General features: G+C 51.4%; 1 protein-coding gene across 1 annotated transcript in view; it reads left to right on the forward strand.

Moving 5' to 3' along the window:
• The window catches only part of DNAH2 (dynein axonemal heavy chain 2), a 150,159-nt gene that overhangs the window by 104,373 nt on the left and 22,784 nt on the right, over positions 1–23,002 (forward strand). Inside the window, exons 53-75 of the mRNA XM_083472428.1 lie at positions 1,452–1,537; positions 2,476–2,606; positions 3,923–4,066; positions 4,279–4,446; positions 4,562–4,722; positions 6,812–6,951; positions 7,203–7,350; positions 8,482–8,621; positions 8,770–8,980; positions 9,493–9,609; positions 10,385–10,526; positions 10,839–11,008; positions 11,138–11,254; positions 12,574–12,738; positions 13,021–13,146; positions 13,976–14,124; positions 14,304–14,370; positions 14,664–14,814; positions 15,050–15,198; positions 15,557–15,690; positions 17,625–17,769; positions 19,513–19,712; positions 22,151–22,277. Of these exons, the coding sequence (XP_083328554.1) occupies positions 1,452–1,537; positions 2,476–2,606; positions 3,923–4,066; positions 4,279–4,446; positions 4,562–4,722; positions 6,812–6,951; positions 7,203–7,350; positions 8,482–8,621; positions 8,770–8,980; positions 9,493–9,609; positions 10,385–10,526; positions 10,839–11,008; positions 11,138–11,254; positions 12,574–12,738; positions 13,021–13,146; positions 13,976–14,124; positions 14,304–14,370; positions 14,664–14,814; positions 15,050–15,198; positions 15,557–15,690; positions 17,625–17,769; positions 19,513–19,712; positions 22,151–22,277 (3,288 nt within the window). The remainder of the gene's footprint in view (positions 1–1,451; positions 1,538–2,475; positions 2,607–3,922; positions 4,067–4,278; positions 4,447–4,561; positions 4,723–6,811; positions 6,952–7,202; positions 7,351–8,481; positions 8,622–8,769; positions 8,981–9,492; positions 9,610–10,384; positions 10,527–10,838; positions 11,009–11,137; positions 11,255–12,573; positions 12,739–13,020; positions 13,147–13,975; positions 14,125–14,303; positions 14,371–14,663; positions 14,815–15,049; positions 15,199–15,556; positions 15,691–17,624; positions 17,770–19,512; positions 19,713–22,150; positions 22,278–23,002) is intronic.

Below are 23,002 nucleotides of genomic sequence, written 5' to 3' on the forward strand. Positions count from 1 at the left end.
GGCGAGCTCATCTCCTTCCCGCCAGCGCCGCGGCGCTCCCACATCAAACGGGCACGGCAACTTTGGAGAGAGTTTGAAGACATCAAACGTGCGCTGAACGTTTGTCCTCGGCCCTGAGCCCTGTAGCGCTGCTCGTGCACATCAAACGCTCGCAGGTTGTGAGCAAGCCGGGCTGCTTCTGCTGCCAGGCCTGTTGCCCCCCCTCCCTCCTACTGCAGCAATCACTAGTCAGCTACCAGGAGGTGGTGGGGTGAGGGCAAAGGGGGATTTGGGACTCCTCTGTTTCCTGGGCAGCATCACCTGTGAATGTTCCGGCTTAGAAGGGCCTTCTGGCTTTATCCTGGCTTCCCATGGGAGGGGGTGGTGGCCACAACCTGGATAGCTTTAAAACAGGATCATACATATTCATGGTGGAGGGCACTTATCGATGGCTACTAGCCACAATGTCTATGCTCTGCCTCCACAGTCAGAGGCAGTAAATGCTTCTGAATACCAGTGACGCCAGGACCATAAAGGATCTACATTGGTTCCCAGGACATTTTTGAGCACAATTCAAAGTGTTGGTGCTGACCTTTAAAGCCCTAAACGGCCTCAAAGGCCCAGTATACCTGAAGGAGCATCTCCACCCCCATCATTCACTGAGGTCCAGCTCCGAGGGCCTTCTGGCGGTTCCCTCCCTGCAAGAAGTAAGGTTACAGGGAACCAGGCAGAGGGCCTTCTCGGTGGTGGCACCCACCCTGTGGAACGCCCTCCCACCAGATGTCAAGGAAATAAACAACTATCTGACTTTTAGAAGACATCTGAAGGCAGCCCTGTTTAGGGAAGCTTTTAATGTTTTATTGTGTTTTTAATATTGTGTTGGGAGCTGCCCAAAGTGGCTGGGGAAACCCAGAAAGGTGGGTGGGGTATAAATAATAATTTACAATTATTATTTTTATTGTTATTATTATTGCACCTGGGTCCTGCTTGCTGGTCTCCCATTGGGGCATCAGGTTAGCCACTGTGAGAACAGGATGCTGGACTAGACAAGCCACTGGCCTGATGCAACAGGGCTCTTCTTGTGTCCTTAAGCCTCCGGAGAGAGGGCTTGGCAGCGTCTCTTGCTTGCCAACCTTGAAAAATATGGGTTATGTAAGATTTTCGCCCTCTGCTTCTCACCGAGCAAGGCAGGTCCTGGTAAATACGTCCTCAGGACTAGAAAAGTACAGTCATGGAATTGCAGAGCTGGAAGAGATCCCGGGGGTCTTCCAGCCCAACCCCCTGCAGTGCAGTCAGATGGTGGTCTGAGCCATTGAGCTGTTGTGACAACCCTTCCTTGGGCCCTTTGCCGAGGGTGGGCGTGGGATGGCTCTCCTTGGAAGACCAGCTGGGGGTGGGGCCCACCCTCGGGGCTGGCCTAGAAGATGCTTGCCTGGGGTCCATAGCGGTTCTGTCCTCCCCGCTTGTCTCAGGTTTTCCAGGGCATGTTGCGAGCCCACAAGGACTTCCACGACACCAAAGCCAGCCTCACCCGCCTGTGGATTCACGAGTGCTTCAGGTACAGATGTCCTGCTTGCTGCCTTCTGCCCCTGTGTAAGAGCCGCCTTTTCCATCCTGGTGCCTGAGAGCAGTGGTGGGAGTTCTCTGTAAGGCCCCCCCGGCTCACTTTCATCATTTCCTGCTGCTTGTGGGGGCACCCCTCGGTGCCATGTCTGCTTGGGAGACTCTGCCTGTGGGCAGTGCCCTGGCCATCAGAAACTGACATTAACAGTCGCCAAAACACCCATGTGATGCCCAGGCGCAATTGCCGGGTGGGAGAAGAGGGTCACTTGGAGCTGTTTAGCTGTGGGTCTAGTACAGGGGTCTGCAACCTTTAAGACAAAAAGAGCCATTTGGACCCGTTTCCGAAGGAAAAAAAAACTGGGAGCCGCAAAACTCGTCATTATAAAAATAATTTTTTTGTCACTTTTTTATTATTTCTTTGTTTGACCCCTCAGAATTACTCCTCCTCATAGAAAAAAAACGTTAAATTAACAAGTTACCTTTTGTGTGTGTGTGTTCTTCACTCCCCTTCAAAACTGTGACCAGCGTACATGCCCCCTTTCAATGCAGTGACCAGCGTACATGCCCCTTACAGTGTAGCAGGCGGGTGGGCGGGAAGGTGACGTCGGGACGGTGCGTGACTAACGCATGCACTGCCCCCATGCGACGTCACAGCCAGTACAGCACCCGCCACAGTGGGGAGTGTTGGGGCGCACAATGCGCCTCCTCCCCTCGCTAGTATCCGCCCCGGAGCCACGGCAAAGGTGTAAAAGAGCCACATGCGGCTCCAGAGCCCCGGGTTGCAGACCCCTGGTCTAGGAAAAGTCCTCCTCCTTCCCAAAGCCGCTTCTGGGCTTTAAGGAATTTGGGTGCCTCTTCCCCTCGACCCCACAAGGAGGCTTCTGGATTCATGGGTGACCTCCGAGCACATGGATCCCTTTTTTTCTCCGTCAGGGTTTTCTCCGACCGTCTGGTGGACGCTGCAGACATGGAGACCTTCATTGTCCTCTTGAGTGAGAAGCTGGGCACGCACTTTGACCTGACCCTCCACAACCTTTGCCCCAACAAGCGCTCACCCATCTTTGGTATGTACCGGCTGTTCTCCGGAGCTGGAGGTGGGGAGGCAAAGGATGTGTGTGATGGAGGTGCCAGTTTAAAGATCCCCCAAATTCCCTTTGGGGTTGTGAGATGAGGTGGTGCTGTCCGTCTGTCTTAAAACTGGTTCCTGATTGGAAGTTGATTGACTTCATCATCCTGAGTTGATTAATCATTTAGATCTCCATCAGTTTGCACAAGGAAGAAAAAAAGCACATGGTTCATTTTTAGCTCTCTCTCTCTCTCTCTCTCTCTCTCTCACACACACACACACACACACACACGTTGCATCAGGACTCATCTTAGGAGATGTATTTGATTTTGTTTGTTTGCTGGTTATTAATGTTTAAAATTGCATCTCTCTTTTCTACCATATGGCACTTGAGCTAATCCGAACCATTCTCTACTTGCCATGATGACTCTGCTGTGCCTCCACCAGTTGTTGGAAACTGCAGGAGGGGAGACGGGCTCTTGCCTTTGAATCCTGCTTGCAGTTTTTGCACTGAGACTTCTGCTCAGCCGCTTGGACGACAGGATGTGGGACTAGAGGGGCCAATGGCCTCATCTGGCAGGGCTCTTTCTTTGCTCTCTCGCACAGACCTGGGAAGAGGGGCCTCTGCCAAGGGAGCGTTCCCTGTCCACCGTTTTTCAAAGCGCTTGTAGCCATGGTTGTAAAAGATTGAAAGGGGAGCGGAGTAATAAGAGCAGATTCCAATAATACAGTCTGATCCCATCTTACTTGCATTTAACTTTCACGATTGAAGGCCGCTGGTTGACCTCCCGCAAGTGAAGGGCAAGCAAGGAGGAGAGCTTAAAAGCCCCTTTTGCCTTGGGTAGCTGGCTTTTAAGCTCTCCACCTTACAGTGGTGGCCCGCAAGACGAATGCCTCGCAAGACGGAAAACCCGCTAGACGAAAGAGTTTTCCGTTTTGGAGGTGCTTCACAAAACGAATTTCCTATGGGCTTGCTTCACAAGACGAAAATGTCTTGCGAGTTCCTGCGGGTTTTTTCCCCCTCCCCCCTTTTTCTAAGCCACTAAGCCGCTTATCAGCTGATCCAATCAGCAGATAAGCCGCTAATAGCGCTAATCCGTCAATGGGCTTGCTTCGCAAGACGAAAAAACCGCTAGACGAAGAGAATCACAGAACGGATTCTTTTCGTCTTGCGAGGCACCACTGTATTTGGAAAGCTAGATACTCTCTGCCCTGGGATGCTCGCGTGGGTGCGGTTTCAGTAAATGCGTTGTTGTTGTTTTGAAAAACCCCACATAAGATGCGATCGCGCCGTAATACCGATTGCCCCTCCAGGGGACTTCATGCGCAACGTCTACGAGGACCTGACAGACATGGCCGTCCTGAAGGCCGAGATGGAGCGCGCCTTGGGCGAGCTCAACCGGACGCCAGGAATGGTGCCCATGCGGCTGGTGCTCTTCCGGGACGCCATTGAACACAGTGAGTGAGAGGATCCTGGCTGAGACTTCTCTCTCTCTCTTTCTCTCTCTCTCTCTCTCTCTCTCTGCCGTTTTCATGAGACGCCCCCCCCCCCATGAACTGGCATTGGGGAGGACTCTTGAGCTGAGTCCGTAAGGCTAGTTTACTCCCGGACCAGGGTAGCACCCTCCTGCAGGTGGGGTTTGACAGCCACTCGCCGATTCTCCCTGCAGTAACCCGCATCGTCCGGGTGATCAGCCAGCCGCGAGGCAACATGCTGCTGGTGGGCATCGGTGGCAGCGGGCGCCAGAGCCTGGCACGGCTGGCCTCATACATCTGTGAGTACTACACCTTCCAGATCGAGGTCTCCAGGCAGTACCGCAAACAAGAGTTCCGGGAAGGTAAGGATGCCCATCGTCTCCCTCCGGCTTTGGGAGTCTGGCCCACAAAGCCAGCCTGGGGTAGCTACACACCCTCTCCTTTGACCGGCCCTCCCCTGGCTGTTATTTCCCGCAGACATCAAGAAGCTGTACCGCCAGACCGGGGTGGACCAGAAGCCCACCACCTTCCTCTTTGTGGACACGCAGATTGCGGACGAGTGCTTCCTCGAGGACATTAACAACATCCTCAGCTCCGGGGAGGTGCCCAACCTGTACAAGCCAGATGAGTTTGAGGAGGTTCGTGTCTCTTCCACACCCCATGGAGCCCTGGAAAGACTAGGACTGGGGAGGGCAGCGCAGGGATCCGTGCCGTTCTGCTTCCTGCTGCAACAGACAGGCTGAATGAGTTCTCCTCCTGGGAAGGGAGAGGTCCGGAGGGTGGCAACATGAGAACAGGGCCTTCTCTGTGGTGGCTCCCCGTCTGTGGAGTGTTCTTCCCAGGGAAGCTCGCCTGGCACCTTCATTATACACCTTTAGGTGCCAGGCAAAAACGTTCCTTTTCTACAAGGCCTTTGGTTGATCCGATTTACAGTGGTGCCCCGCAAGAAGAATGCCTCGCAAGACGGAAAACTCGCTGGACGAAAGAGTTTTCCGTTTTGGAGGTGCTTTGCAAAACGAATTTCCTATGGGCTTGCTTCGCAAGACGACAATGTCTTGCGAGTTCCTGCTGTTTTTTTCCTTTTCCCTCCCTTTTTCCAAGCCGCTAAGCCGCTTATCAGCTGATCCGATTCTTTTCGTCTTGCGAGGCACCACTGTACATCCTAAATAAATAAATAAATTCAATCATCCTCAGCGGTAGCAGCAGCAACAACTTCTAGCTGGGAGATTACCCGCTAGAGGATTGTTGATGATTGAATTAATAGTCCCAGGCAGCGCATGATTTCTTAAAAAAGGAGAGGTACTGAGGCTACATATTAGGAGCCACCTTTTTGGACCAAGGAGCTATTCCAAGCCACCCCCCAAAAAGCCCCAGATATGTGTGGACTTGGCTCCTGTGGAAAGACACTCATTGTGATGACTCTGGTAGGGCTGTGACCATCGACCCTGGTCTCAGGAGTTGTGACCCTGCCTTGGAGCCTTTCCCCCTAGCATCTGAAGACCTGCAGAGCTTGAAAACCTCCCTCTCCAGGAGCTTTGGGCTTCCTACCTGCCCTTCCTCTCCCCTTGAGCATCTGAGTTTGGAGGGGTTGAGCATCTGGGCCCGTGTGAACCCCCAATAATTATATTTAGAGGGGAATTTAGAGGAAGCTGCCTTAACATTCTGGTTCTGTGCACCCAGGTTCATAGAATTGTAGAGCTGGAAGGGACCACGAAGGTCCTCTAGTCCAGCCCCCTGTTTTGCCCAACATGGGGCTCAAACCCACCACCCTGAGATTCAGAGTCTCGTGCTCAGCTGGTTAGAACACGGTGCTGCAAGGTTGCAGGTTTGATCCCCGTATGAGACAGCTGCATCTTCCTGCATTGCAGGGGGATTGGACTAGATCAGGCACAGGCAAACATGGCCCTCCAGATGATTTGGGACTACAATTCCCATCATCCCTGACCACTGGTCCTGCTAGCTAGGGATCATGGGAGTTGTAGTCCCAAAAAACATCTGGAGGACCGAGTTTGCCTATGCCTGGACTGGATGATCCTTGGGTTCCCTTCCAACTCTCTATGATTCCACCCTGCTCTGCTCCTCTCCTTGGCACAGAAAGTTTGAGGCCGAGCTAGTGAGCAGCACCTGAACTGATGACACGGAGCGGTTCGTTGTTTCCACAAGGGGCGTTTCAAAACCTTTAAAGCCCTATACGGCCTAGGACCCTCGTACCTACAGGACCACCTCTCCTGGTATGCCCCACAGAGAAACTTACGGTCTTCAAATAAAAACATCCTGAAGGTCCCAGGCCACAGAGAAGTTAGGCTGGCCTCAACCAGAGCCAGGGCTTTTTCGGCTGTGGCTCTGATCTGGTGGAACGCTCTGTCCCAAGAGACTAGGGCCCTGCGGGACTTGACATCTTTCCGCAGGGCCTGCAAGACAGAGCTGTTCCACCAGGCCTTTGGCCAGGGCACAGCCTGACTCCCTCCCTTGGCAATCTTCGCGGAGCTCTGGCCCAATGGTTGCCAGTGGCCTGAATTAATTAATTTTATAATGAATGATTTTAGAGTGTTGTTTATGCTATAGTTTTATACTGTTTTATTGTTGTTAGCCGCCCTGAGCCCGGCTTCGGCTGGGGAGGGCGGGATATAAAAAAAATTTATTATTATTATTATTATAACAGGTTCCTTTTCCTTGATCCTCTTTCTTTCCCCTCTCTCTGCCCCCCACCCGCCTTTGCGTCCCCAGATCCAGACCCACATCATAGATGCAGCTCGGACAGAGGGCATCCAGGAGAGCCAGGACAGTCTTTTTGCCTTCCTCATTGAGAGGGTGCGGAACAACCTGCACGTGGTGCTATGCCTGAGCCCAGTTGGGGATCCGTTCAGGTGAGGGGAGGGGGGGAGCTGCCGGGAGGGATCATCGGAGCAGAGGCTGCTGTCTAGACAGGCACAGGGGCGGCTTCTGCTTGGAGCAACAGCGACCCCTGGTGGACACAGGGGCGGCTGGAGAAAAATGGCCGTTAACGGCAGGCAAAGTGAGGTGGGCAAACTAGAGGGCCGTGGCCAAGGAGTAAGGGAAGCAGAGAGAGGCATAGTTGGTGCAATGCCAACCCACGGCTCTCTCCGCTGTGCCTCAGGAACTGGATCCGGCAGTACCCTGCCCTGGTGAACTGCACCACCATCGACTGGTTCTCTGAGTGGCCCAAGGATGCCCTCCTGGAAGTGGCGGAGAAGTACCTGGAGGGCGTGGACCTGGGGACCGTGGAAAAGGGGAGCCTGGACACGGTGAGGGGGAGCCCCTGTCCCTCCCAAAGCGGCGCAGAGGGGGGCCGTCCTGAAGGTTGGCAGGGCTCGTTTGACAACGAGAAACCAAGCCGTTAGTGCCTGCGGAGCACTCTGACACTGGATGTTCAGCAGGCGGCTGCTGAAAACTCCGCCAGGCCTATGCATCCTTCCACAGCAGTTAATTGAATCATATAATCATAGAATCCTAGAGTTGGAAGAGACCACAAGGGCCATCGAGTCCAACCCCCTGCCAAGCAGGAAACACCATCAGAGCACTCCTGACATATGGTTGTCAAGCCTCTGCTTAAAGACCTCCAAAGTAGGAGACTCCACCACACTCCTTGGCAGCAAATTCCACTGTCAAACAGCTCTTACTGTCAGGAAGTTCTTCCTAATGTTTAGGTGGAATCTTCTTTCTTGTAGTTTGGATCCATTGCTCCGTGTCCGCTTCTCTGGAGCAGCAGAAAACAACCTTTCTCCCTCCTCTATGTGACATCCTTTTATATATTTGAACATGGCTATCATATCACCCCTTAACCTCCTCTTCTCCAGGCTAAACATGCCCAGCTCCCTTAGCCGTTCCTCATAAGGCATCGTTTCCAGGCCTTTGACCATTTTGGTTGCCCTCCTCTGGACACGTTCCAGTTGGTCAGTGTCCTTCTTGAACTGTGGTGCCCAGAACTGGACACAGTACTCCAGGTGAGGTCTGACCAGAGCAGAATACAGTGGCACTATTACTTCCCTTGATGCGGTTAATTTCTTTTTTTTTTAGAAAAAAGAAAGAAATCTATTGTGTGGTTTCATCTTTTTAATGCCGGAAACCACTTTGGTATTATTTTTTATAGTGCAGCAGTATATAAATATCTTTTTATAAATAAATGCGTGGCTGCAGGCAGCGGGTGAGGATTCCTTTTCCAAGCTTCATGAAGGCAATAACGCTTCTGATGGCCAATTGCTAGAAGCCACAGGAGCGCTTGACTCTTCCTTGTGGGCTTGACACTGCGGCATCCGACTGGCCACTGTGAGAACAGGATGCTGGACTAGCTGGGCCTCCGTTGGCCTGATCCAGCCCCCAGGCTCTTCTTTAGGTTCTTTTGGCCTGATTCTGTCTCCCCTCTCCGTCTTGTCTAGATGCAAAAGCGAGTGGCTAGGATCTTTGTGACCATGCACTGGTCCGTGGCCAGGTACTCACAGAAGATGCTGCTGGAGCTGAGGCGCCATAACTACGTCACCCCGACCAACTACCTAGAGCTGGTCTCTGGCTACAAGAAGTAAGGGGGCCCTTCTGGTCTCTCTCCAGGGAAGGCGAGTGGGATGGCCGAGAGCCAGGGAGCGTATGGAGATCCATGGGCGGCCCAACTTCTGGGCTAGACTGGGCTGCAGAGCAGTCATGGAGCCTTCCCCTTCCTCCTTTTGCAGGCTCCTGGCTGAGAAGCGGAAGGAGCTCTCAGATCAAGCCAACAAGCTCCACAACGGGCTCTTCAAGATCGATGAGACCCGGAAGAAGGTGGAGGTGATGACGCTGGAGCTGGAGGAAGCCAGGAGGAAGGTGGCGGAATTCCAGAAGCAGTGCGAGGAGTACCTGGTCATCATTGTTCAGCAGAAGCGAGAAGCTGATGAGCAGCAGAAGGTGGGTGTCCGAGTCCGGGCTCCTGGGATGCTCTCCTCGGTTGGCAAACTAAGGTCCACGGGCTGGATCAGGCCCAGTTGCCTTCTGGATCTGGCCCACGGACGGTCCAGGAATCGCCAGCATGTTCATTCCCTCTCCCTCACGTGGTGGCAGCAGCAGCGATGCCTCCCTCCCTCCTCCTGGCTTCTCCCTGCCCTGCCTAGAGAAGGAAGGGGGCTGGGCTTCGTTGAGCCGCAGCTGGCTTAGCGCCCCTCTCGAGCAACCACCATTTAAAGCAGCCCCTCTCCAGAGCCCTTTCGCGCACCGCTCATTGTCCCTCTCCTGCCACCGCCACCAGCCCCTGCCGCTCACAAGACACAGGTAAGCCTGCCTGGTGCTCTTGCATATATATTTTTTCAAAATATCGTCCAGCCCCCCACAAGGTCTGAGGGACAGTGGGCCAGCCCCCTGCTGAAAAAGTTTGAGGACCCCTGGTGCTGAGATTTCTCCTCCCCCTGCTCCTCTCCCCACAGATGGTGTCAGCCAACAGTGAGAAGATTGCAGCCGAGGAGATTAAGTGCAAAGCTTTAGCGGACACCGCCCAGAGGGACCTGGAAGAGGCCATGCCTGCCTTGGAGGAAGCCATGAAGGTAGCAGGAAGGGGAGGGACATTTTAGAAGCCCTGCCCCATGGGCTGCAGGGTCTGCTAAGTTAGGCAGCCGATAAGAGCTGTGCCACATCTCTGGCGAACCAAACAGCACAGCGGAGTTTGGGGCGGGCAGGATTTGTGACCCGCAGAGTTCCTCTGCTGCAATGCGCACGACTATTTCACTTCAAACAACAGCATTGTGTTTCTTACCGACTCTAGGCAAACGGAGAGATCCATTCCACCAAATTGGCACTCTCCCAGCTTCCCTGTTAGGAGGCAGTAATGCCACCAACCTGCTTGGCATTAAAAGAGGATTAGAGATATTCGCAAAGGAGGAGGAGAGGGCTATCGGAAGTTACTAGCCAGGGTGACTGTATTCTCCCTCCACTGTTGGAGGCGGCAATGCGTGCAAATGCCAGCTGCTGGCAGATCCTCCTCGCTGGCATCTGGTTGGCCCTGTGCCAGCAGGATGCTGGACTAGATAGTCCATTGGGCAGATCCAGCAGGGCTGTTGTAATGTTCTTAACCACACAGCATTCTGTGCCTGTGTGCATGCTCTGGCGCCACCCTCCCTGCGCAGCCCCAACATGCTGGGATTTCCCAGCTGTGTGGTGGTGGCTGGAGATTTAGGATGCTCTCCATTCCTCTCCAAGGGTTAGAAGGGTGTGTGCATCCCCCTTTCCTTCCTGTTTCCATGCTCTGACTCCCTGCCTGACTCTCCCTTTGGAGCAGCCGCTTCTGAAAGGCCCCTGCGCCCCCCTTTCCCTTCCCCCCAGGCTTTGGAATCGCTCAACAAGAAAGACTTGACCGAGATCAAGTCTTACGGCCGCCCTCCCACCCTGGTGGAGACAGTCATGCAGGCGGTCATGATCCTGCGAGGCAACGAGCCCACCTGGGCCGAAGCCAAGAAGCAGCTGGGTAAGTAAGGAACCTGAAGCAGGCCCAGAGACAACGTGTGTGCGGACAGATAACATGGATCTGGACCGTGATGCAGCGGAGAGCAGGGTGAATCCTTTCCACCTCTCCCACTGCCCTCTCCCCAGACCTCTTTTTTCTGGGAGGGCATTTGCCGCCAGGGTTAGAGACGGCCTGCTTTTGGGCTTCCCGGGACTGTCCTGTTTTGGTCACTCTGTGGGGCCTGGTTGCAGAAGTCCAAAGTGCCATCAGCACGACCCAAAAGGGCTCTCCTGGCATCGTCCGGCTCCCCTGATCCCGATTCCGCTTCTCCAGGTGAGCCCAACTTCATCAAGCAGCTGGTCTACTTTGACAAGGACAACATCTCCGACAAGGTGCTCAAGAAGATCAGCGCCTACTGCTCTCAGCCGGACTTCCAGCCAGACATCATTGGGCGCGTCTCGGTGGCTGCCAAATCCCTGTGCATGTGGGTTAGAGCCATGGAGGTGAGCATCGAAAGCTCCATCTGTGGAAGGGCCCGGCAGCAGCTCTTTGCATGGTGGGAAGACGCTTTGGGGTTTGATCTTTGCAGGTTGCACTCCATCCTCTGCTTCTCCCCACCTTCTCCTTCCCAGATGTACGGCCGCATTTACCGTGTGGTGGAGCCCAAACGCGCCCGAATGAATGCTGCCCTTGCCCAGCTGGCAGAAAAGCAGGCCGCCCAGGCCGAGGCTCAGGAGAGGCTCCGAGAGGTCAGTCGGCCTCCGAGGGCGATCCGGGAGTGCGGTTTGGCTGCAGGAGTCATGGATACTCTTCGCCTCTCTTCTTATTGCCTTGCGACCACATCTTATACACATTTAACTTGTGGCATCTCAACCACACGCAGTTGAAGTCTGGCTGGTTGAAATTCTATGAGTTAAATCCAAGCTGTAGGAATGGATATACAGTGGTGCCCCGCAAGACGAATGCCTCGCAAGACGGAAAACTCGCTAGACGAAAGGGTTTTCCGTTTTGGAGGTGCTTCGCAAAACGAATTTCCTATGGGCTTGCTTCGCAAGACGACAATGTCTTGCGAGTTCCTGCTGGTTTCCCCCCCTCCCCCCCTTTTTCTAAGCCGCTAAGCCGCTTATCAGCTGATCCGATCAGCAGATAAGCCGCTAAAAGCCGCTAATAGCGCTAATCCGCTAATCCTTCAATGGGCTTGCTTCGCAAGACGAAAAAAACCGCTAGACGAAGAGAATCACAGAACGGATTCTTTTCGTCTTGCAAGGCACCACTGTAGACACTTGGAGAGGATATATTGTTTAGTTATTGTCCTTCCTTGTTCACGTTTGTGAGATCAGCAGAGTACCATCCTTTGCAGCTAAACCTGGAAGCGAAGTCAAGGTTGATTTAATAGACCAGGATGCTTTACGGCAGACTGGATTTTCCTGGTCTCACCCCTTTTCTCCCCCTTTAAAAACAACAATCACACACACATGTGAAGAGATAAAAGTAGTGTTTACTTACATAAACTAGGTCTTGAAGCAGCAGTTACCGTAGCAAAACGAAGGCAGGTTTAAAACTGCTATCTAAGTTACGAAAGTACAAAATGTACGTTCAGAAGTGGTGTCTCAGCTGCCGAACTCAGACATGCACGTGAGGGTTAGCTTGGAAGCATGATGAAGAGAAAGAAGGATGCCCAAGCAGGAAGGAAGGAAGCATGTAGGAAGACAAAGGAAGTGACCCCTCTAGCAGTTTTTTCCAGGAAAGCTCTGTGAGCCTCAGTCCCTTCATGTGCCTGTTGGGTTTTCCTGATGCAAAAAGAGCTTTCAAAGCTGGGGTGCAAGACCCTCTTGGCACGCTGGCTCCAGAAGGCTAAGGATGCTTGACCGAGGGCAGTTTGGGTATGTGCATTTGAACCAGACTTCTGTGTAAGATGTGGCCCTATTGTCTAATGGTGGTGGTAGGGCGTTCCCTCTGTGCATCACTCCAGGCCAGCCCTAGTAGGCATCTTCCCAGCGAGGAAGGCCCTGGCAATGGACCTGGCTCCTAAGGCCTCCTCTCCACCCTCACCCCAACCCCTGCTCAGGTGGCAGAGAAGCTGGAGATGCTGAAGAAGGAGTATGAGGAGAAGTTGGCCCAGAAGGAGGAGCTGCGCAAGAAGTCGGAGGAGATGGAGATCAAGCTGGACCGGGCCGACAAGCTGGTGTCGGGCCTGGCGGGAGAGAAGGTCCGGTGGGAGGAAACAGTCAAGGTATGACCCATGGAGCTGCTCCACACCCCCTTGGAGTAGAGCGTCAAGTTTCGACAGGACCATTTCTAGGACCCAGCAAGGGAGACCAAAGCCTTGGGACGTGCAAGGGGGTGAGGGGAGGCTACAGAAGATGCTGAGCTCAGAGAACAGAAGACGAAGGGAATGTGGGGTGCAAGAACAGAGACTGCGGCAGCTTTTTAATTTCTCCAAGGGCCCCTTTGCAAGGGGAACGTCTCCTGGGCTCCGTCCTTCCCCTGATCTCCTCCTCCTCCTTCCCTGCAGGGCCTGGAGGAAGATATAGGCTACCTGGTGGGGGACTGTCTTTTGGCGGCCGCCTTCGTGTCCTACATGGGGCCCTTCCTGTCCAATTACCGGGATGACATTGTCTCGCACATCTGGATGAAGCAGGTGAGCCTGGTGGCCCTTTCTTGAGAGGCCAGCTTCTCCCTCCCGCCATCCCGCCCTTGCTGGAAGGACACGAGGCTAGCAGCAAGGAACTGGCACTGCCCCACATGCCACATCATTCATGTTCTGCAGTGGTGAAAAATCAGTCTCTTAGTGTGGCAGCACCAACACTCTGGCCTCCCTGCTTGCTGACATCACGCCAGAGCCTTTGCTGTGCTCTTTCCGGCACCTGCTGAAGACATTTTTCTTTAGGCCAGCCTGTCCAGACCTGTAGAATATTGGTGTGAGTTCTGATCTTGCTTTTCATTTACTGCAGATCTCATCTTTTGAACGTTGCTTTTACTGATAATGTTATGGTTTTATTCTCTTTGCAAACCACTTTGACGTTTGTTTGGTTTTTTGCCACCACATGGGGTATAGATTTTATGAAATACAGTGGTACCTCGGGTTACATACACTTCAGGTTACATACGCTTCAGCTTACAGACTCTGCTAACCCAGAAATAGTACCTCGGGTTAAGAACTTTGCTTCAGGATGAGAACAGAAATCGTGCAGCGGCAGCGCAATGGCAGCGGGAGGCCCCATTAGCTAAAGAGGTGCTTCAGGTTAAGAACAGTTTCAGGTTAAGAACAGACCTCCGGAATGAATTAAGTTCTTAACCCGAGTTATCACTGTAAAGAAATAGCCGGTGTCAGCCTCCCAGGGTGTCAGCTGGCCAGGCTGACCAGTGAGTAGCTCGGAAGCCGTGTCAGTCGCCTTCCGCTCATGGGAAGAGCAGGCCATTCTGAGTGGGGCTTGACTGGCTTCCCTGCTTCTGCTCCCCACCTGCAGACTCGAGAGCTCCATGTGCCTTGCTGCCCCCGCTTCACCTGCGACAGCTTCCTCGCCAACCCCACCATCGTGCGCAACTGGAACATCCAGGGCCTGCCCTCCGACAACTTCTCCACCGAGAACGGGATCATTGTCACACGAGGCAACCGGTGAGCCTCGGTCTCCGAGAGGGAGCTCAGGGCTCCCTGAACCCCCCAGGAAGGCTTTTCAGGCCCACCACGGCCCTCTCCCCTTGGATCACCTATTGGGGGAGGGAGGCACCCAGAGGTCCAAAGGTGAGATGCCGAGGGGCCCCAGCGCCCCTCAAGCCCCAATGTGTCTTTTCCAGGTGGCCTCTCATGATCGACCCCCAGTGCCAGGCCACGAAGTGGATCAAGAACATGGAAGCCAAAAAAGTAAGGAGGAGCTCCATTGCAGATGCTTGCTTCTCTAGGTCTGAACCCCTTGCCCTATGATTTCTGCACCCCGCTCCCTTGTCCCTGTTTGCTGTTGCAGGGCTATACAAATGCTCGTTCCCCTTCAGTTCCAGCCCCCTGTTCCTGCTTCTAAGCAGAAGTGCGTTCGAATGTTGGGCTAGCAGCTGGACCCAACATCTGTTTACCTGCCTGGGAAATTCTCTGGTGTGGGTGGCAGCCAGAGAGGCGTTCTGGTGGCCCTCTCATGCTCCCGCCCCCTCTGCCTCCCACAGGGCCTCAAGATAATTGACCTGCAGATGCCTGACTATATGCGCATCCTGGAGACGGCCATCCAGTTTGGCACCCCGGTGCTGCTGCAAAACATTCAGGAGGAGCTGGACCCCACACTGGCCCCCATCCTCAACAAGTCCGTCACCAAAGTGGGTGAGTGCCTGGCTTCTGCCTGCTGCTGGGAAAGGAGGTGGTGACTTCTGGGCACCCTTTTGTGTTTTTCATCCAGGTTTGGGATTTGAGGTTTAGGGGGGAGAGGAATTCGATGGAGGAATGGATGCCAGCTTCCTGGGAAGGGGCTGGCATCTTGTCCAGAGGGAAAGAGAGCCCAGGTGAAAGACCCCCTAATCCCACCCCTATCTTGCTCCTTACCTGTGTGTCTTTGTAGGCGGCCGCCTGCTGATAAGGCTGGGGGACAAGGAAGTGGAATACCACCCCGATTTCCGGTTCTACCTCACCACCAAGCTCCCCAACCCACACTACACGCCGGAGACGTCCTCCCAGACCACCATTGTCAACTTTGCTGTCAAAGAGCAGGTAGGCAGCGCAACCAGGGAGAGCGTTGCCGCTGCTGCTGGGCTCCTGTCTTGCTCATGGGCTTCCAATCGGGGCATCTGGTTGGTGAGAATGGGGTGCTGGGCTGTGGTGGGCCCCCTTTGGCCTCATCCAGGCTTCTCGCTGCCTCAATGCTGGGAATTCTTTCCAGCTCCTGGGATTTGAGGTGGGAGGAGATGGGCGGTTTGGAAAAGGACAGGTTCCACCCCCTGGAGAAGACTTCATAGGAGGGAAGAAGAATTGCCGGGAGAGCAGGCATAAAGGGTGGGGAGCATCCTTCATGGCAAACGATGGGGGGAGAGGCAGAGGAGTCCGTACTGAGTGTCCTGGGCCTCTTCAGGGGCTGGAAGCTCAGCTGCTGGGGATTGTGGTCCGGAGAGAGAGGCCCGAGCTGGAAGAGCAGAAGGACAACCTGGTGCTCAACATCGCAGCTGGCAAAAGGAAGTTGAAGGAGCTGGAGGACGAGATCCTGAGGTAACGGGGCGGGGCAAGGGGACATGCAGGTGCTGTGGAGAACAGGATCCTTTTGAGGGTTCGTCACTTCTGTGTGCAGACGCTTGGACTACTGCCATGCGCTCTACGTGGGGCTACCTTTGAAGGTGACCCGGAAGCTGCAATTAATCCAGAATGCGGCAGCCAGACTGGTGACTGGGAGCGGCCGCCGGGACCACATAACACCGGTCCTGAGAGATCTGCATTGGCCCCCAGTACGTTTCCGAGCCCAATTCAAAGTGTTGGTGCTGACCTTTAAAGCCCTAAACGGCCTCGGTCCAGTATACCTGAAGGAGCGTCTCCACCCCCATCGTTCAGCCTGGACACTGAGGTCCAGCTCTGAGGGCCTTCTGGCAGTTCCCTCGCTACGAGAAGCCAAGTTACAGGGAACCAGGCAGAGGGCCTTCTCGGTGGTGGCGCCCTCCCACCAGATGTCAAAGAGAAAAATAACTACCAAACTTTTAGAAGACATCCGAAGGCAGCCCTGTTTAGGGAAGCTTTTAATGTTTAATAGGTTGTTGTATTTTAGTGTTCTGTTGGAAGCCGCCCAGAGTGGCTGGGGAAACCCAGCCAGATGGGCGGGGTATAAATTATTATTATTATTATTATTATTATTATTATTATTATTATTATTATTTTATATATGGACTATATGGGGCAAGTCTGAGGATTGCAGAGAACTTCTCCCAGTTCCTCAGGAAGGAGACCCCCTCGGTCCTGGATACCTGAAGGAGTGTCTCCACCCCCATCGTTCAGCCCGGACGCTGAGATCCAGCGCCGAGGGCCTTCTGGCGGTTCCCTCCCTGCGAGAAGTGAGGTTACAGGGAACCAGACAGAGGGCCTTCTCGGTGGTGGCACCCGCCCTGTGGAACGCCCTCCCTTCAGATGTGAAGGAAATAAGCAGCTATCCTATTTTTAAAAGACATCTGAAGGCAGCCCTGTTCAGGGAAGTTTTTAATATTTAACGCTGTATTGTTTTTAATACTTGATTGGGAGCCGCCCAGAGTGGCTGGGGAAACTCAGCCAGATGGGCGGGGTATAAATAATAAATTATTATTATTGTTGTTGTGCCCGAAGAGCATCATGTAAACAATGGCTTAAAAACAGCATCTGCTGCGACCTCGGCAAAGTTGAAGGAACTGGCAGTGGAGGCCACGAAGCCTGTGTGGTTGTGCCTGTGGGGTGATACGTGGCAGTCCTTACTGACCAGGAGAAGGAAGGTTGAAATATACTCAGAGTCGCAAAGTGATCTCATGCTCTTTATTCAGCTCATAGTGGTGAGGAGGAATGAATGAATGTCCCCTCAAAGTATCTGCTTTATATACATTATTTACACAATGGACTGCACGTGATTGGCTAATTCTGGAATTCTACTGTAAGCCAATCAGGTGGTGGATTCACTTATATCTGGAGCATGATTGGGTGGTTCCTGCCAACCAATCATACTGCTGCATTGTTCTAGGACCAATCAGACTGCTGCATTCTGAATCCTATTGTTCTAGGACCAATCAGACTGCTGCAATTTGGATCCTATTGTTCTAGGACCAATCAGACTGCTGCAGTTTGGATCCTATTCAACTCAGTACATAACAAAGGTGGCTGCTGTGTTCTGCTCTTTCTTTACCCCCTGGGTCTCCAGCCTTTTGTGGAGGCTGAGCATCATGTTGCAAGTCTGCCCTTCCCTCTCCTCTCTTCCCCATAAACTCAGCCGACAGTTTTGCAGGCCCAGACCCCACCTCCTCTATCATCTGGGGCTTCTCCAGCCAGGGAAGGCATCCTTCCCACCCTGCCTCTTGGGCAAAGCTGCAGGGCTCTGCTTCTGATCTTCAGGCCCTCTGGGGAGTGGGCACAGGTGTTCTGCCCTCGCTTGTGCCCCCCCCCTCCTTGGGCTCACCTCTCCCACTTTCCACTGTCAGGTTGCTGAACGAAGCCACGGGCTCCCTCTTGGATGATGTGCAGCTTGTGAACACACTCCAAACCTCGAAGGTCACAGCCACCGAGGTCACAGAGCAGCTGGAGACCAGCGAGACCACGGAGATCAAAATCGACACCGCCCGGGAGGTGAGGGGAAAGAGCTCGCCTTGGCTGTGCGAGAAGGGCAGGGAGGCTGGCCGAAGAGTCTGCTGGATCAGGCCAATGGCTCTGCTAGGCCAGCATGCTGTTCTCACACTGCCAACCAGAAGCCCCAAAGGGAAACCCACATGTAGGATCTGAGCACAAGAGCACTTGCCTCTCCGATGGCTTCTGGCAACTGGTACTCAGAAACATTGCTGCCTCTGACCACGGAGACAGTGCATAGCCATTGTGGCTAGTAGCCCCCAACAGCCCTTGCCTCCACCAATTTGTCTACAGTGGTGCCTCGCAAGACGAAAAGAATCCGTTCCGCGAGTCTCTTCGTCTTGCGGTTTTTTCGTCTTGCGAAGCAAGCCCATTAGCGGATTAGCGCTATTAGTGGCTTAGCGGGCTTAGCGGATCAGCTGATAAGCGGTTTAGCGGATTAGCGGATCAGCTGATAAGCGGGTTAGTGGATCAGCTGATAAGCGGCTTAGCGGATCAGCTGTTAAGCGGCTTAGCGGCTTAGGATCAGCTGATAAGCGGCTTAGCGGCTTGGGAAAAAGTGGGGGGGAGGAAAAAAACCCCGCAGGAACTAGCAAGACATTTTCGTCTTGCGAAGCAAGCCCATAGGAAATTTGTTTTGCGAAGCACCTCCAAAACGGAAAACCCTTTCGTCTAGCGGGTTTTCCGTCTTGCGAGGCATTTGTCTTGCGGGGCACCACTGTACTCCTCTTTTAAAGTCCTCTTGGTTGCTGGCCATCACTGCCTCCTGTGGCAGGGAGTTCCGTAGTTCAACTCTGTGTTGTGAGAAGAAGCACTTTCTTTTTTTGTCTGTCCTGAATCTTCCAATATCCACCTTCATGGATTTCCACAAATTCTAGTCTGATGGGAGAGGGAGGAAAACTTTCCTCTATCCACTGTCTCCAGGTGATGCATTAATTCATAAACTTCAGGTGGAACACCCCCCCCCCCAGAACTGAGGGTCTTGAGGAAGATTTGTGGGTACAGATGCTGTGCCTGAACCCCTCCTGGGTTTCTCCACAGTCCATAGGGGCTAGTAACTTGCTCTTTGACTGGTGAAGTACTGGATTCTGCAGGAAAGGTCATTTCTCTGGGAGTGAGTGGTTTGTGTGCTGGGGTAAAGGCCTCACCCCTTAAAGACTATCTACAGAAATACTGTAAAATTAATGAATGTTAAAGGTTAAAACGATGTCTGATGGAAAATAAGTGGTATTGGTAAAAAGATTTCTAAGAAAATGTAAATAGGGATTGCCAATTGGAAAATTGATATTTATAACAGGTTAATATCTTGAGTGAGGATAAATGCCATAGGGTAAGGACTTGCTGAATTAAATATTTGAACTGGAATACAAAAAGGGGGGTGTGAGGAGGTCAAGAAACTAGTGATTGAAGTATAAGATATGAAAATACTAACCTATTTTCTGTTTTGCTTTTTGGTTTTTCTTTTCTTTTCTTTTTTCTTTTCTTCTTTTGTTAGCTGCTTTTTATTGTGTATTTTTTACGTGTTTTGTCTTTGTCTTTTTCCATTTTTGTAGTTTTTTTATGTTTAATTTTCTGAAACTTTTTATTGTTTGTGAAACTTTAATAAACATTATTTAAAAAATGAATAAATAAAGGCCTCACCCCATGGCTGTTCCACCCCCAGTGGCTCCTCTCTTCCCTCCGCCCATCTCCTGCTCCTGCCCTCTGGCTGCTTGCCAACTCACCTGTCGCACGTGCTCTCACTAGGCCTACCGACCATGTGCTCAGCGGGCGTCCATCCTATTCTTCGTCCTCAACGACATGGGCAGGATCGACCCCATGTACCAGTTCTCCCTCGATGCCTACATCGACCTCTTCAACCTCAGCATCAACAAGAGCCATCGGAGCACCAAGCTGGACGAGAGAATCCGCTTCCTCAACGAATACCACACCTATGCCGTCTACAGGTAACCTGCTTCGTGCGGGAGGCGGAGGGGGGAGGCAGCCAACCACTGCCATCACTCCTTTCTTTTTTTATATATATAATTTTTTTATTGGTTTTTCACAATTTATATAAACACAAACAATACACAATACAAACAAACAAACACATAAACACACATGTATAATTTCAAATCCTTTTTTCTTAAACCTTACTTCACCAACTTCCCCGTACCTCCCCTTTCTGCATCCCAATTTCCAAATTTGTTTCAGCAAATCCTCCCCCTTGAGTTTATCTAATTTTCCCTTGTTCTTTTCTTTTACTTAATCTTTTACAGCTGTAATCCCTTTTTTCCTATAACCTCACCATTTTAGCACTCATTAATTTTACAATATTTCTTAAGATAAATTTTAAATTTCTTCCAATCTTCTTCCACCGACTCTTCTCCCTGGTCTCGGATTCTGCCAGTCATTTCTGCCAATCCCATATAGTCTATCACCTTCATCTGCCATTCTTCCAAAGTGGGTAGATCCTGTGTCTTCCAATACTTTGCGATGAGAATTCTTGCTGCTGTAGTAGCATACATAAAAAAGTCCTATCTTTCTTTAGCACCAATTGGCCAACAATGCCCAAGAGAAAGGCTTCTGGTTTCTTGGGAAAAGTACATTTAAGTACCTTTTTCATTTCATTATATATCATTTCCCAGAAAGCCTTAATCTTCGGGCACGTCCACCAAAGGTGATAAAAAGTACCTTCAGTTTCTTTACATTTCCAACACTTATTATCGGGCAAATGGTAGATCTTTGCAAGCTTGACTGGGGTCATGTACCACCTGTAAATCATTTTCATAATATTCTCTCTTAAGGCATTACATGCCATAAATTTTATACCGGTGGTCGCCACCACTCCTTTCCCTGTTGCGCCTGGCAATCGATGCCCTTGGCGTCTCCTTCCTGAGGAACGAGGCGTGTTCAAGTTAACTGGGAGAAGTTGTCTACAATCCTCAGACTTGTCCCATATCGTCCATACAGTGGACACACTCGGGTTGCAAACGTGATCCGTGCGGGAGGCACGTTCACAACCCACAGCGTTCGCGACCTGCACATCTGCACATGCGCAAGTCGCGATTCGGTGGTTCTGTGCATGCGCAAGCACCGAAACCCGGAAGTAACGGTTCCGGTACTTCTGGGTTCAGCGGGGTGCGCAACCTGAAATCGCATAACCTAAAGCGTCTGTAACCCGAGGTATGACTGTATAGTCAAATCACAGGACGCCTGTTCCAGACAGGCACTGGAAATTCAGGCTTCACTCTCTTGAATATCTGAGAAAGCAACTGCGGAAGGTGTGGAGACAAATCAGGCACTTTCTTTTTTCTTTTTTTATAATATTTTATTAGGTTTTATCAATAGAAAAGTTTAGAAAAATACAAAAACGCAAAAGATACAAAATTACAAAATACAAAAATACAGACATTGAACACAAAAAAGAAAAAACACATATAAAAGAAAACAAAAACTCCCTCTTTCTTAATTTCTCATCTTTAGTTAACTTACTTTCCTGACTTCCTCGCGTCTCCCATTTTTGTATCCCTTTTAAAAATTGGTTCAGCAAATTCATGTCCTATTAGTTTATCTATTATTAATCCCATCTTACATTTTACCTTGTTGCTAGAACCCCTGCAATTCATTTCAATGTCATCAGCATTCAAAAAATTTACAATATTTCTGCAAACAAATCAGGCACTTTCTATCACGTGGTGGCTATGTAAGAAAATCCAGGCATTTGGGGAGAGTATCCACTTACAACTACAAAAAATGATAGAGATTTCCTTTATGAGAAAACCAGAAGCTTATCTTCTGGGGATTACAGATTTGGATATTCCACAAAAGATGAAAAGTATTTTTTTATATGCCACAGTGGCAGCAAGAGTTCTTATCGCTACAAAATGGAAGAGTGATGAAATCCCTTCTATTCGTGAATGGATCCCAAAGCTAACAGAATATGTGGAGTTAGACAGTTTATCAGGAAAAAATAAAGAACAAACCAAAACGGGAATTTGTCTCAAAATGGGAAGTCTTCAAAGTTTATTTGAAAAACAACTATAGCACTTTAAACTCTGTCTCAGCTTTTGAGTAACTTCAGTAATAGCTTTAAGAAAGATATGAGACCTAAGATAAACCAATAATTAGTTCATCTATGATAAAAGTGTGTATTGGCAACAAATAATATATAATTGACATAAGGAATAGACGGGAGGTTGGGTCTATAGTTCAAGGACCACTTTTTGCTTTATTGATTGGTAATTAATATTGTCTTTATCGCTGTTTTTATTTGTATTTTTGTTTTGTTTTTCCTTTTTTGGTGTATCAATAAAATAAAAAAAGACTATCTGAGAAAGGAGGCTGCTGTGAGTTCTCTCCGAGCTCCAACCCTTCCTTCCGTTTTCTGTGTGGCTTCTCTTAGGTACACCTGTCGGGGCCTCTTTGAGCGGCACAAACTGCTTTTCAGCTTCCAGATGTGTGCCAAGATCCTGGAGGTCTCCGGCAACCTCAAGATGGACGAGTACAACTTCTTCCTGCGCGGGGGAGTGGTAAGAGCTCAAGAGCCACCCTGACGGATCAGACCAAAGGCCAAGCTGGTTCAGTAGCCTTCTGTTACTGTGGCCAGCCAGGGGCCTACGGAAAGCGGACAAGTGCGAGAGCAGCACTCACCCCTTCCTCATCCCCAGCAACTGGGCATGCAGAGGCATATTGCCTTTGGTCCTGGAGGTAGAGTATAGCCATCATTTCGAGTAGCCCTTGATAGCCTTAGCCCCCATAAGGCAAAGGTAAAGGGACCCCTGACCATTAGGTCCAGTCGTGGCCGACTCCGGCGTACAGCTTCCGGGTCATGTGGCCAGCAGGACTAAGCCCCTTCTGGCGAACCAGAGCAGCGCACAGAAATGCCGTTTACCTTCCCGCCAGAGTGGTACCTATTTATCTACTTGCACTTTGACGTGTTTTTGAACTGCTAGGTTGGCAGGAGCAGGGACCGAGCAACAGGAGCTCACCCCGTCGCGGGGATTCGAACCGCCGACCTCCTGATCGGCAAGTCCTAGGCTCTATGGTCTAACCCACAGCGCCACCTGCGTCCCTTACCCCCATAAATTTGTCTAATTTCTTTTAAAGCCATCAAATCGGTGGCTACCGCTAATTATTGCCGTAGCAAAACATAGTTTAGCAATGCGCCGTGTGAAGAAGTCTTTCCTTTTCTCTGTCTTGAATCTTTCCCTGCAAAAAAGATCTTAAGCTTTGCTGGATGAGCCCATTGGGTTCT

The sequence above is a fragment of the Podarcis liolepis genome, assembly GCF_965112155.1.
Source record: "Podarcis liolepis genome assembly, chromosome: 13".
Lineage (NCBI taxonomy): Eukaryota > Metazoa > Chordata > Lepidosauria > Squamata > Lacertidae > Podarcis > Podarcis liolepis.